Here is a 14,692-nt window from a genome sequence, read left to right as displayed (position 1 = left end):
AAACATCTCTGTCTCTCTTCCTTTAAGACTTCTTTGACTAAGCTTTTTGTTTTTTGTTCTAACATCTCCTTCCATAGCTTGGTGAAGCAGCTTGAGACGTTTCATTACGTTAATGGCACAAAGTAAATTTAACTTGTTGTTGTTTCTACTTTTGTGGTAGCAAATTGGGAGTCATATGTCGGGGGTAGTTGGAAATTAGATTGTGGACAGGGGAGAGAGGCAAAGTGAACTCTTATTTTCTCGCCATCTGCCTGTAAGCAGACGTGTTTTAATTTTTGAAATAGGCTGTGGTGTGTTTCCCCAATCCCTCTATTTGTGACATCAATTTACAGTGACTCGCAGCAAACTCTCTTTAGGATTAAATCAGGAGTACAGTTTATTCATACATTGAAACCTGGGGGATGGTCGCAACATCTCTCATACAGACACACACAAAAAGAAGACAGGAAGGAGTTCTTACAACGATGAATAACTTAAAAGAAAAAGAACCACAGGTAGCTATATCAGTTCACGTGATTGTCGGTACACAGAGAGTTGAAGCGCAGAGAGTCGGCACACAGAGAGTTGGCATGCAGAGAGTTGACGCGCAGAGAGTGGGCACACAGAGAGTCGGCGCGCAGAGAGTTGACGCGCAGAGAGTCGGCACACAGAGAGTCGGCGCGCAGAGAGTTGGTGTGCAGAGAGTCAGCGTACAGAGAGTCGGCGCGCAGAGAGTTGGCGTGCAGAGAGTCGGCGCGCAGAGAGTCGGCACACAGAGAGTTGACACGCAGAGAGTTGACACGCAGAGAGTTGACACGCAGAGAGTTGGCACACAGAGAGTTGACGCGCAGAGAGTAGGCGTACAGAGAGTTTTCCTTCATGTAGGAGTTAACGATTCAGGCAGGTTCAGTTAACTGGAAGCAGGAGTTGCAGAATTCCTTTGAAGTTGATGGTGACAGCGAGGTGAGGTTGGTTATACAAAGACTTGAACTGTTTGGTGATGGCAAGAATATTCCAGAAAACCGAGACTTTGAGGAGGCTTTGACTTGATGCAGGCTGTTGATCAGCCTAGGGCCCTTGTTTGGTGTTTGCAGGCTGGAGGTTAAACAGCAAACAGAGTTGCAAGTCTAGAAATGAAATAATAACTTTCCAAAGGGCCAGTAGCTTAGGTCACGTGGTGTTACCCATTAATGAGTCAGTGGCAGGTTAACAAACAGTTTCTGTGCCTCTGGTCAAAATCCATTGCTCACCTTCGGAGATAGATGGCGGTGGCTATTAGCACCTCTGCAGACATAACAAGTTTCAAGGACTCTCCCTTTGTTATAGTCCAGGCTGGGGAGACAAGTTGTCTGCTGACCCCTGGCTTCATTGATTGTAATGTGTCCTCACAATGAGAGGTGTGAGATTCCACAAGGAAGAGGGTTGAATTTTTTTCCAGTAACTGCTTTTGGAAGCTTCCAGAAATTGTAGCCAGCTTGTAAATCATGTTACCTGTAGCAGCCTTCTTTTGATTCAGCAAAGTCAATTTTTTAAATAGGCATACAGTAAGGTTTGAATTAAACACTTTATCATCTCTTTCATGTCTTAAGGACATGACGAGCCTTTAAAAAAACAAGTCTGGCTGAAGATTGCAACAACAGATTGGGGATACAGCAGTTAAGTAGGAAAATATTTGAATCACTGAGTTTACCATGGTTCATCTACACTTTTCAATAACATTCTTACTGGATGATCAGATATTCAGCTGGAAAAGGGAAAAAAGCATAAAAAAAAGGAACCAAAGAGCTCATAATTTACCAGCACTGTCCTCTAAATCTTCCTCAAGGACGCAAAGCAGAGAGCAGACAGACTATTAGATCTGCTTAGGGAAAAAAAACTAAAAATGTTTCTAAAGGCCACGTGGTCCTCAATTGTTCTTCACCCAATTCATTCAGTTTGTTCCAGGTGATTCTTGTGCACTGGAAAAGATATCCTTGGCCTCAAGGATCCATGAGGGGCAGGCATTCCATTTGATGGGGGGGAGACTGTGCTCTGCCATGGTAGATAGTGAGATAAGGAGCATACATTGGCACCAGATCATCTTAAAAACAATCTTCAATGGGATTTCCACAATCAAATTGCATCCAAAGCAAACAGGGCTCTAGGGTTTCAGAGGAGGAATCTTTGGTATTGCAACAAAAATGTCAGAGTTTACAGCTTACCAAACAACTGCTCGTTCAATCCTGGAGTATGCAAATTGTGTGTGGGATCTTTATAAGGTGACAGATGTAAATACAATTGAAGCGATCCAAAGACATGAGAATGATTCTGCACAAATCAGTACGGGAAATACACCAGTATCACATCTTTGATCAAAGATTTGGAATGGGAATCACTATATCACTACCCTAAAATATGGAATGGATTGGTAGGAATTGGCAGAAACAAATATCTGGTGCCCTCTGGCAATAAAACATGAGGTAGCCATCCATGTAAACTACAAAGGCCATTTGCTTCCAAGATAGCATATCAACAATCTTTCCTTCCAAGAACAATTCCACAATGGAACAAGCTGCCAAAGGAAATAGTCACAGTCTTGAAACTTTCAAGACCCATCTTTAGATCATTTCTATTCATAAGGTTTCATTCTCATGACTACCATATCAGCAGGTCATATCTGGTTCAGCTGGCGCTAACCACATAAATGCTGGCAGAGTACGGATGTTAGTCTGTTATGTCAACACAACCAGAGCAGAAGCAGACCAATGGATGCATACCTACAACTATTGCCACAGAATTCCATGAAGCAGGAAACAGCAAAGGCCATCTAATTCCTTCTCTTTCCTTAAATTCAAAAGGAGAGTGCAATCCCAATCATAGCTCCTACCCTCCATTCCTGAAGATCCACCACAACAATGGACAAGCAGAGATGAGAGATGGGATGAGGATAAGGAGGAGTTGTCTAACTCCTTCCTCTTTGATTATGAGGCAAAGGCAAGGAGAATGATGAAGAGGGAGAGGAAGTTAATGCGAAAGCCACCTATTACCCTTGGACTAGGGACACTCTGCCAAAAAATCTGCATCACTTGTTTTTTTCACTCCCATGTGCTAGATCTTATACTTTCATCAGGCGGAATGGTAAACAGTGTCCATGAGGGGATGGTGCCAGGTGATTCACAGAGCGCAAAGAAGCAAGGGCTTCCTTTGCAGCAAAGTCAAAAGTGAAGGCTGTCCACGGTTTCAAATTTGTCACACACAGAACCCACGGACACTTGTCTGAAGAGAATTACACACCCATGTGCAGGTTCTGAAATTAGTCTTCAAAGATGTGCAATAACTGGCAACTATACAATCCTCATTTGCAACATTAGGGAAGGAGAAAAGAAGGAAAAAAGAACAGAAGTAAGGAAGGATGAAAGGACAGAAGGAAAGCAAGAAAGAACAAGAACAAACAGTAAGTCTTAACACCAGTAGCTACTTATATTTGAGATCGCTGGCAACCAACAGTCATAAGCATTTATCAACACTCTCTCACCATATTTTCATACTTCCTTCAGCACTAGGATTGATTTGTTTACTTTGTTGACTGAACTTTGACAGCACACTTGGTGATAGAGGCTCTGAAACACAACCTTTCACCTTCCCTCCAATTAAGTTAGTTGATTGTGTTCCTGATGTAAAAGAATGATGGGTGACTTATAAATACTTCATCATGAGCCCAAGTAAAGTAGTAGATAGGTGTGTACCATCCCATAAATAGTGGAAGTATGTCAAGACACTTTGCATATACAGATTATCAAGCTATTTAGCACAATGGACTGAATTTTACGCTCGTCGGGCACGTGTACTCGGTGGGCCCGGGAGCGGACAGGAAATGGGACCCTGACCGCCATTTCACACAGGCTGGCCAATTAACGGCCAGCCAGCGTGAAACATGCGCTCAGAAATGCTCAGCACTGCCGGTGGCGGCGGGCGCCAACGTCACCGTGGGTGCTGGTGGGCGCTTCTAGTGAACTCCCTGAAGGCCGACAGCTGCCTCAGGGAGCTGCAGACCTCCACCGAATAACCAAACAAACAAAAATCCTGCAAAATATGTCTATGCAGCACAATCAAGCATCTGAAAGCATACCTCATAAAAAACCAGTCCCCAGGTATCTCTTTTTATTTTATTTCCCCACAGAGATTTCATCCCGCCCTGGATCGAGGTTTGAGGAAAAAATGTAAATGCCAGCTGCCCGATTGGCCCGTCTGCCAACCATAAAAGTGGACGGGCCATGAAAAATCATTTTCAATTGCCTCCTTAATGGGCTTAATTGCTCACTTAATTGCCAGCGGACGCGTTTCCAACTGCTGTGCCCGCTGCCGAACGAGATATCATGCAAGTGCACGATGACTTCGGGACGCTCGCCCGACGTCATCTCACGCTTTTTGCGGCCGGACAGGTTGGGCACACGCCCACCCGTGGACGTAAAATTCTGGCCAATCTCTTCATAATGGAGCAAACTAGCTCTATGTGCTTTTTGCACACTGGCCAATATTTTTCCCCCAACTAATACCATCAAAAACAGATTAACCTCATTGCTGTTTGCATGCTATGAAAAAATGGCTACTGCTTTTGCCAGCATAACAACAGTAATGGATAATGAAATTGTTCGATATGAAGTTCCTTGAGATGTTTCAAAGACATAATGAGGCACATTTTTAAATCTAAATCAATGAAACCATCTTAAATTTAAATCAACAAATCAATCTGATATGAGATCAGACACCATTTTAACATTAAAAGCTGTTTTTATATTTCACAGTGGCATCCTGGGATCACCAGTACCTGAGGCACAGGTCATATGCAGCCAATGGTAAATCCAAACTTTCCAATCTCACTAAAGCTAGCTGGAGAACCTGGCAAAAGATTAAGTTGGCAGCTCTAGCACCCTTAAACCATTTATCACAGTCCAACTACAATTCATATATTGTATTTTCAGTGGCAAGAACTGAGTCATTGCAAGTTTGGGAGGGAGGCCAAGTAGAAGATTTCTATAGTGTTTGACCTCTGTCACTAAAAAGGCAAAGAATTATGAATTGCTCTGAAATGACGAGGGCCATTGGGAGTAAATCAGGCAATGAAACGACCATCACATTTGACATGAGGCATCATTACGAGACGCTCTAATATATGCAAAATCATTGGTATACATTTTATAATTCATAAAAACAAAGTTGTCGAACAGATCTAGCAATTCAAGACTAGGCATCCATGAACCGTGGTGGGCCATCAGCAGCAGCAGAATTGTACTCAACCACAATCTGTAGCCTCATGGCCCGGTCTATTCCCCATTCTACTATTATCACCAAGCCAGATGATCAACCCTGGTTCAATGAACGGTGCAGAAGGGCATGCCAGGAGCAACACCAGGCATACCTAAAAATGAGCCATCAACCTGGTGAAGTTGCAAAACAGGACTGCTTGTGTGGCAAACAGCATAAGCAGCAAGTAATAGATAGCGCTAAGCGATTCCACAACCAACAGATCAGATCTAAGCTCTGCAATCCTACCACATCCAGTCATGGATGCTGTTGGATAATTAAATAACTCACTGGAAGAGGGGGCTCAACAAATATCCCCATCCTCAATGATGGGGGAGCCCAGCACATCAGTGCAAAAGACGAGGCTGAAGCATTCGCAACAATCTTCAGCCAGAAGTGCCAAGTGGATGATCCATCTCAGCCTCCTCCAGAGGTCCCCAGCATCACAGATGCCAGTCTTCAGCCAATTCAATTCACTCCACGCAAAGTCAAGAAATGGCTGAAGGCACTGGATAATGCAAAGGCTATGGGTCCTGAAAATATTCCGGCAATAGCACTGAAGGCCTGTGCTCCAGAACTTGAAGCGCCCCTAGCCAAGCTGTTCCAGTACAGCTACAACACTGGCATCTACCCGGTAATGAGGAAAATTGCCCAGGTATGTCCTGCACACAAAAAGCAGGGCAAATGCAACCGGCCATTACTGCCCCATCAGTCTACTCTCGATCATCAGTAAAGTGATGGAAGGGGGTCATCAACAGTGCTATGAAGCGGCACTTGCTTAGCAATAACCTACTCCCTAGCTCTTAGTCTAGGTTCCGCCAGGGTCACTCAACTCCTGACCTCATTACAACCTTGGTTCCAGCATGGACAAAACAGCTAAACTCCAGAGGAGGTGAGGTGAGGTAAAGGAGAGTGACTGCCCTTGACACCAAGGCAGCATTTGACCAAGTGTGACATCAAGGAGCCCTAGCAAAACTGAAGTCAATGGGAATCAGGAGGAAAACTCTCCACTAGTTGAGAGTCATACTGAGCAATAAGGAAGATGGTTGTGGTTGTTGGAGATCAATCATCTCAGTTCCAGGACATCACTGCAGGAGTTCCTCAAGGAAGTGTCCTAGGCCCAACCATCTTCAGCTGCTTCATCAATGATCTTCCTTCCATCATAAGGTCAGAAGTGGGGATGTTTGCTGATGATTGCACAATGTTCAGCACTATTCGTGACTCCTCAAATAATGAAGCAGTCCATGTCCAAATGCAGCAAGACCTAGATAATATCCAGGCTTGGGCTGACAAGTGGCAAGTAACATTCATGCACAAAGTGCCAGGCAATGACCATCTCCAACAAGAGAGAATCTAACCATCGACCCTTGACATTCAATGGTATTACCCTTGCCGAATCCCCCACTATCAACATCCTGGGGGTTACCATTGACCAGAAACTGAACTGGACTAGCCATATAAATACCGTGGCTACAAGAGCTGGTCAGAGGCTAAGAATCCTGCAGCGAGTAACTCACCTCCTGACTCTCCAAAACCAGTCCACCACCTACAAGACACAAGTCAGGAGTGCGATGGAATACTCCCCACTTGCCTGGATGAGTGCAGCTCCAACAACACTCAAGAAGCTTGACACCATCCAGGACAAAGCAGCCCGCTTGATTGGCACCCTTTCCCCACATTCACTCCCTCCACCACCGATGCACAGTAGCATCAGTGTGTACCATCTCCAAGATGCACTGGAGAAACTCACCAATTCTCCTTAGGTAGCACCTTCCAAACCCATGACTATTACCATCTAGAAGGACAGGGGCAGCAGATGCATGGGAAAATCACCGCCTGGAAGTACCCCTCCAAGCCACTCACCATCCTGGCTTGGAAATATATTGCCTTTCCTTCACTACTGCTGGGTCAAAATACTGGAACTCCCTCCCTAACAGCACTGTGGGTGTACCTACACAAAGGACCACAGCGGTTCAAGGTGGCTGCTCACCACCACCTTCATGAGGGCAATTAGGGATGGGCAATAAATGCTGACCTAGCCAGTGATGCCCACATCCCATAAATGAATTTTAAAAATTATCAGCATATAGATGATAATGCCCACTTAAGGGCTTCATTCTGTCGTTGCTGCTATTCCACCAGCAACAAGCAGGGCAGTCACCACATGGGGAGCCCAAATATTGCCTGATCAAGAGACCCAGCATCAGGAATGGGAGGCTGGCTGAGAGTTACCCCCATGCCGTTGTCTCTGACCTCCACTCCACACCCCCTCTCCTCCGATCCCCATCCCTCCCTGACTCACCGGTGTGGCCTGGATCTCTTGTTGATCCTGGGCCTTTGGTAGGTGCATTGCAGGCAGCTACCACTGCTACCTTGATGGCGCTGCCTACAATGACTGCTGGCTGTTAATTGGCCGGCAGCTCTTGGCGACTGTAGATTTCCGCCTCCGGGGTCCTTGATCCCGGGGAAAGCCCACCCCTGGTCATTTAAGGGCCTGACTGACAATTAATACAGTGGGCCTTCCCCAAAGGAGGCGATGTGGGTCTGTCGCTGGCTCTCCAGCCTGCAGGCAAGACCCCGTTGCCTGGATTGAATTCCGCCCTGAATGTTTTACTTTCTATTTGCCTATTGTACATAACGCATTTTGATGTTGTCCCAAGGAACTCAACAAACTTCTGATGATTCCACTCAAACAAATAATGCTGCCTCAAAGTACCAAGTATTTAGGAACACTGCCTGTCAATGCTACATTGACTTTGTGGGACCAATGAATCTATTCTATTCTAAAATTGAACAATCAATGAAAAAGACTGCTTTCCTTCCAGAATAAAGTGCAGCTTGTTTTGTGGGAAAAGACAATACAGCTGGAGCTGAAAAAGGCCAAGAGCAACATTCGCAAGCTAGGCTTCAAAAGCAGTTATCATATACGTAGAAGCAAGGCTGATTATCACGTTATCTTGCAGGATACGCACTTTTAAAGCAGTAATCTTGCTTGGAAATCTTTTATGGAGTCATTGGGCAGAATTTTCTGCCTGTCGGGCGGATGGGCCCGACCCAATCTCCGGCGGTCGGGGAGCCGATCCCCGCCAGAGAAGCGGGCCCCACCGCCATTTTATGTGGGCGGGCCTTAGCGTGACATCCGTCTGTGCGGGCGGGGGGGGGGGGGGGGGAATTCCCCAAATGCGAGAGTACGCTCTTTCGCACATGCGCATGAAAGAGCGCACATCTCCCTGAGGCTAAGTGCTGCCTCAGGGAGATCACTGACAGTTTTAAAAACGTTAGAAATAGAAAAAAAAATCCTTAACATGTTCCCCTCATGTGACAACATCACATGAGATGGGACATGTTCATAAATTTCACTAAAACTTTATTAAACTTTTTAAATCCCTACATGAAACCTCATCCCGCCGGTGGATGAAGTTTCATATTTTTTCTATTCCCCACCGGGGCTTCTGGCCTGCCCACCAACCTTAAGGTTGGACGGGCAGGTCCTTTAATTGTTTCAATAATCCTGTCAATGCCTCAATTGGCCATTGACAGGTCGGCGGACCCGCAGCTGATTTGGCTGTGCTCCCGCCCTCCTGAATATTTAAATGGGGCGGGATGATGTCGGGGGTTCCCCCCAATGTCATCCCACGACATTTTACGCATCGGCAAGCAGGCCCCTCCCCTTGCTCGCCGACGGCAAAATTCAGCCCATTGAGTAATTTATGGCACAGAAGGTGGCCATTCAGCCCATTGGCCACAAATCTACAAATCAAAGATCATATACTTATGTTGAATATCCAGAGAAAACTTAACAGTGTTATACATTTCAAAACTACCAAAACATTAGAGCGGCAACCTAGTTACTGAATATGGATACAAATGATTATAATCACTATCGAATGCAAATTAAAATTGAGCCATTTCTCAGCAATTATCTCCATGCCATTCCATTCTGCACGGAGGGAGTTCTTATCTAGGTTACTCCTGCACTTGTTTGCTCTTGTCTTCTGTCTGGACACACACTGGTGTGCCTTTTTGCCATGAGGTGACAGTTCATAATGGAAGCCTCAGTGATGTTCCTTGCACCACTGGGGTCGAGGATGATGGCATCTAACAAATCACTGACACTCAAGCACGTGCTATTTCTCTAGATTGGAAGAACCTGTATTTCCTATTTATAATAAGTGAGCATTTGCAGCACCCCACCCTACCCCCTTTTTTTTCCGATTTAAAGGAAATGCCTTTCAGCATTTGGCTCCATCTTAGCTCAATGTGTCTGATCTCCACCCATCCGCTACAGGTGGATCGTCTTGGGTTTGTATGTGGGCCGAGCCAAAATAGTCGCCAAGAGGTTCAGGGTACAGGTCCAGGCCTGCAAAGAAAATCGCTCTGGCTGTCAACTTCTCTAGCTCAAATTATGATTGACTTGAAACCTGGTAAGAGATATTAGTGGCTTGGGAAAGAAACTTGAAAGAGGATGGTTAAAAAAACATCATGAAAGAAGAACAATTAAAGAACCTTGAAATGGGTCAGTGAGATGGTGAGCTATCTAGGTCAAGGCAGCATTGGTTTAATCACCAGTTTGTGCTGAGTTATCTGACCTCAGTGAGGGCAGTGGATGGGGCTACAATTAGCATCAGCAACCCTTGATTAGTAACAGGAAATTGGCCATGGGTCCCAGGCTATCCTGAAACCCTTCCAGAATTGTATGCGCAAAATTGTCAGATGATTACAGAATCAGGCTTTGCTGTGTTGGCTCCCTCCTATGGCCAAATAGCCTTAGTAACTTATCATGAGGGCTCTCAGATTCTGGGTGAGCTACTAAGGAAGTGCAACTCAGCAAAAAGTCACTGCTATTAGGAGGCAGAAGGGAGAAAATTGGTGGAAAAAATGGTTTCCTAATTCATTAAAATAATATTCCCATCTCTTCTTCAGAAATTCCGACATAACTAAATTAGTTTACAACTTAATTTGTAGATTTTACAGTTACAATTGATTAAATTGAATTGGGGAATGTCTAGGACATTTTAAACTTTTTTTTATTACAATGATGACATAAGTGGTTCCTCAGTTTTGCTACGGCATCTGTGATGCATGCTAACAGTTCATTGCACTATAGGTTACAATTTTTTGTAAACTATATGCATACTTTTTAGAATTCTGGAGGGCCCATTTCTGTAATCACGATGGAAAAGAATTTTAAAATGCAGACCTGTGAACAGCTTAACTTCAAATTTAAAATATATTAAGGTAAATTAGCATATCCAGAATGTGTAAACTTTGTGATTATCTGAATCTGCTATTCTGTTTTTCTATTTTCTCTCTAGGGAGTTTTTCCTATTGTTTATTGAAGCAGTAATACAACTCTGGGGCTGGATTTAATGAGCCAATTGACACCCATCATCCCCGAGTCCGCCACAATTTACTGGTGGCTCAGGGATTGCATGGGGGCTGGATGGCTTTCTCACACCTTCGGAATGACTGTCGACTTCGTCAGCGACTTCCCTGGGGTGCCCGATCAAGGGACCCTGCATTGGGTGGGGAGGGGGCTGCTGAAAGCCACCCTGTGGCCCATGCATTTACTCACCTTTGGTCTTGGGCCCCACGATTAACTCTGATGGCTGCATTGCCACCAGCTGCCACCACTGAGAGTATGAGGAGCTGCTGGTCTCTGATTGGCCAAGAGTGGCCACTTGGTGCCTGAAGGGCAGTGGATTCCATCAGACTTCCCCCATGGAACTGACGGGGGTTCCCTGCCGATTCACTGACTGGTGGGCATGACCCCTGTTGGCCCGATGAAACCCTGGCCACTGTAATACTGCGACTATAAAAGAAACTTCAAGCCAATGATTTTAAATTCTTCTTATGGTTCTGACCTACAAATGTTGCAAGCTCAGCAAAAATAGGAACACAATGTGGGCAACATTTATGAGTTTGATTGCAATAGTTGCACATGCAACACATGCCAGTTAAACCAATTCTGTTGCAACACTCACAGTTCGACAACTAGCACATGTTACATCTCCCTGTCCAGCCTTAGGAGGCATTTTCATACAATACTTTCAAAGTTGTTTTTGTGCATTTTGTAAATTTTAGTATAGCTGTAGCACGAGAGTACAAGTTCTACATTGCAAGGTGTCTTATGCATTACTGAAACAATAATTTATAGCTGAACTAAGCAATAAGTCCTGCAGAAAGATTTACATGATACAGTATTTCATTGATTTAATAGATTTTGAGAGTAACTAACTTTCGGCGATGATATAAAAAGGATGATATCAGATCTATTATATCAAAAAGTAATACTGTAGACATGCATCTTTGACAGGCGAGTTAGATACTGGACATCTATCAAGTAAATTGACAGGAAACCTCACTCACTGTGAAATGAACCGGTTGAACTCTGCAGACCATTTTTCCGGGTGTAACAAAGTAGGTGGCGGGTTTCTGAAAAACAAAAACAAAATCAAAGGCAAATAATAACATATTATTTTGTAAGATTAGATTTATTTGTTCATCTACATTTAACAGCTGATCTTGTTTGAGTATAAAACTGCATACTTCTAACCATGCAGTCTTCACTCAACATAAACTGAGAAAAGTCACACTGCCATTTACAGCACAGGAGGAGGCCATTTTGCCTATTGAGTCTGTCAGCTTTCTATAGAGCAATCCAGTCAGTTCCACTCACCTGCTCTGTCCCCACATTCCTGCAGGTTTATTTCCTTCAAGTGTCCATCCAACTATTGATTCTGCGATTGGGCAACATTTGCCGAGCAATTCTGAGTGCGCTAATAGCTACACTAACAACCAATTTAAGATAATCAGTCAAGCTCATGATATGGCTCATTTATGCTCACTAGAAGCGATGTACATTCATACGCAGCGATCCGTTCTCTGCAAACAACTCATTGGAGTTTCGAAGAATAAGAGATGATCTTATTAAAACATAAAAAGATTCTGAGGGGGCTTGAGAAGGCAGATGCTGAGAAGATGGTTTCTCTCATGGAGGAATCTAGAACCAGGGGCGCAGTTTCAAAATAAGAAGTCTTCCATTTAAAATGGAGATGAGGGGGAATTTCTTCTCTCAGAGTGCTGTTGGTCTTTGGAATTATATTCCCCAGGCAGCAGTAGAGGCTGGAGCATTGAATATATTCAAGGCTGATTTAAACAGATTTTTGATCTACAAGGAAGTCAAGAGCTACAGAGGCAGGCAGGAAAACCACAATTAGATCAGCCACGATGTTATTGAATGGTGGAAAAGGTCGAGGGGCCAAATGCCTTACTCCTGCTCCTATTTCTTATGATTGTATGCAATATAACCCAAATGAGCAAGTCCAAAGACTTTAGGAGCAGACAGGCCTAAGCATGTCTTTAGGACACCTAAGTATGTATGGGGTACAACTTGAGTTTAACTTGCTAAACCATATAACTTGCCAGAGTATCTTCCTGCTACTTATGCCTCTAAAACCACCTTACTCATTGAGACTTCTGGCATGTAGTGTAATCTGGAGCAGACAGAATAATCCCAGGCAGTTTTCTTATCCCCTCCAGTTTCAGTTAGTAAGTTAACCACTCACAGTACCCTTGAATAATATGCATTTGATTGGTTCAAGTATCTGATTACTTACCTTGCCAGAGAGGCTGAATTTGATTATAAGTCTCCATTGTAATTATTTGGGGCAACCACAAACCCAAAGAGACCACGTCCTGTACCAAGAAGGATAACCACTACTTTGGTTGTTAAACTACCAAGGAACATGAATTTGATTCCTCATCAGTGAACAACAGAGATTCTTTGAACAGAATGGGTGAATAGTACAACTCACCATAACAGGCACAAGTACATTGCCACGCCACTGATGACAACATAGTCACTAACCATATCCCATTGAAGCAGGTGGTTCTACCAGTTGTAGATATGGAGGTTAAGTAGAAGATGCATGCTTCTCTGCAACTCAAGCATGGGATCTCTTGCCCAGCCGCCACATAATGCTTTTAAGCAGCTGTCATCCAAGAGTTAAAATTTTGACTAGGCATTCAGCATTTGCTTTCAGCACACTCGAAGAACCTAAACAGGACTGTTGTGCCAGCCACGTCAACATAACAGACTTATTAAAGATCCGCATGTTCAGTGTAACACACAGTGCTCTCCCCCTCTCTCTTTGCAATGGTTTCTTCTTTGCCCTACAAACTCACCCAAAGCTTGTTTCTGAATGTTGCAAATTAATCAGAAGCCCTTCCATTGCATGCTTTTGAATGATAAACCATGAAAGGGAATATACATCTTAGTAAATTCCAATCAACACACTCATGGTTCCCTTGAACTGTGAAAGGCCATAAATACTGCACTTGCAAGTCCTCAAGAGTAATATTATGTTCCCTAGAGAGTTTCACTGCACATTCCAAATGACTGCCTTTGTTTCGTTATAGTTTTCCGGTAGGACAAAGACATTTGTGTGATTGTTACATTGAAATTATAGCACAAAAACAGGTCATTCAAACAAACAGGTTTGTGCTCCACATGAGCCTCCTTCCACGTGATATATTATCACATAGAACTTATATATACCTCTTATTAAAAATCTATAACACACTTTCACTACACATTAACCTAATTTCTTGTGTCATGCAGTTATAATGGTAGTTCGTGTCAAAATGGCACAATGGGAAAACCCTACGACAATATTCTATAATGTGAAAACTCTTATTAACTTTCACCATTATAGATTCTTGGTGAACCAGCTGAATCAAAGTACTTTTTTGAACACTATTCAAAAAGGTTACAGAGTAAGATTTGAAAAAAGCTTAAGGTTTAATTTTTACTGTGCTTATTTTAAACATGTGTGAATTTTGGGAGAGAAATATAACAGGACTGATTGCACACCTGTTATTGCTTGAGTTGATGTCTGAAATACATTATTTCAGAAAACTTGTTTGTCTGAGATTAGGAAAAGATTTCTTTCTCCAGCCTAATTGGAGTTCTTTAAGCAAACAAAATAGTTGCATTTAGAAGAGGGAAAAAACTCTGTCACTTGATTATTACCTGTGTTTTATTGATAGCTAGAAGCTAGGATTATTCTAATTACTGATAGCCGTGAGAGAAAAAACCTAAACAAATATACAGAGTAAAAGTGAGTACGACTACACAAGTGAGCGAGCAAGTGATTTTCCTTAATCAAATGGGTTTTAAAAAGATAATGAATTTTTAAAGCTAACAGCCCTAATGATGTCTGATTATTAACTGTTTCCTTGATTGTTAAAATGAGCGAGAATCAGACACATAAGGAGTGGGTGGAGAAGAGTGACACGTAAGGGAGAGGGCACATACGCGAGGGAGAAAGGGCAAGAAAAAGGAAGAGGAAGGAAAAGCAAGAGTGAAAGTGAAAGAGCAAGAGTGAAAGTGGAAGAGCAAGAGAAAGGGGAGAGAAAAAAAGAGAAG

At 43.4% G+C, this 14,692-nt stretch overlaps 1 protein-coding gene across 14 annotated transcripts in view; it reads right to left on the bottom strand.

Moving 5' to 3' along the window:
* myo3b (myosin IIIB) overlaps nucleotides 1–14,692 on the bottom strand; it is a 655,750-nt gene that overhangs the window by 468,143 nt on the left and 172,915 nt on the right. For all 14 annotated transcript variants that reach the window (XR_013577968.1, XR_013577969.1, XM_078552132.1 and 11 more), the window contains one exon: nucleotides 11,632–11,697. Coding sequence is in view for 12 of the 14 variants with exons in the window: in XM_078552132.1 (XP_078408258.1) it covers nucleotides 11,632–11,697 (66 nt within the window). In the remaining 2 variants the exon portion in view is untranslated. The remainder of the gene's footprint in view (nucleotides 1–11,631; nucleotides 11,698–14,692) is intronic.

The sequence above is a fragment of the Cetorhinus maximus genome, chromosome 11 (genome assembly GCF_964194155.1).
Source record: "Cetorhinus maximus chromosome 11, sCetMax3.hap1.1, whole genome shotgun sequence".
Classification (NCBI taxonomy): Eukaryota; Metazoa; Chordata; class Chondrichthyes; order Lamniformes; family Cetorhinidae; genus Cetorhinus; species Cetorhinus maximus.
This window is presented reverse-complemented; position numbering and strand designations above follow the sequence as displayed.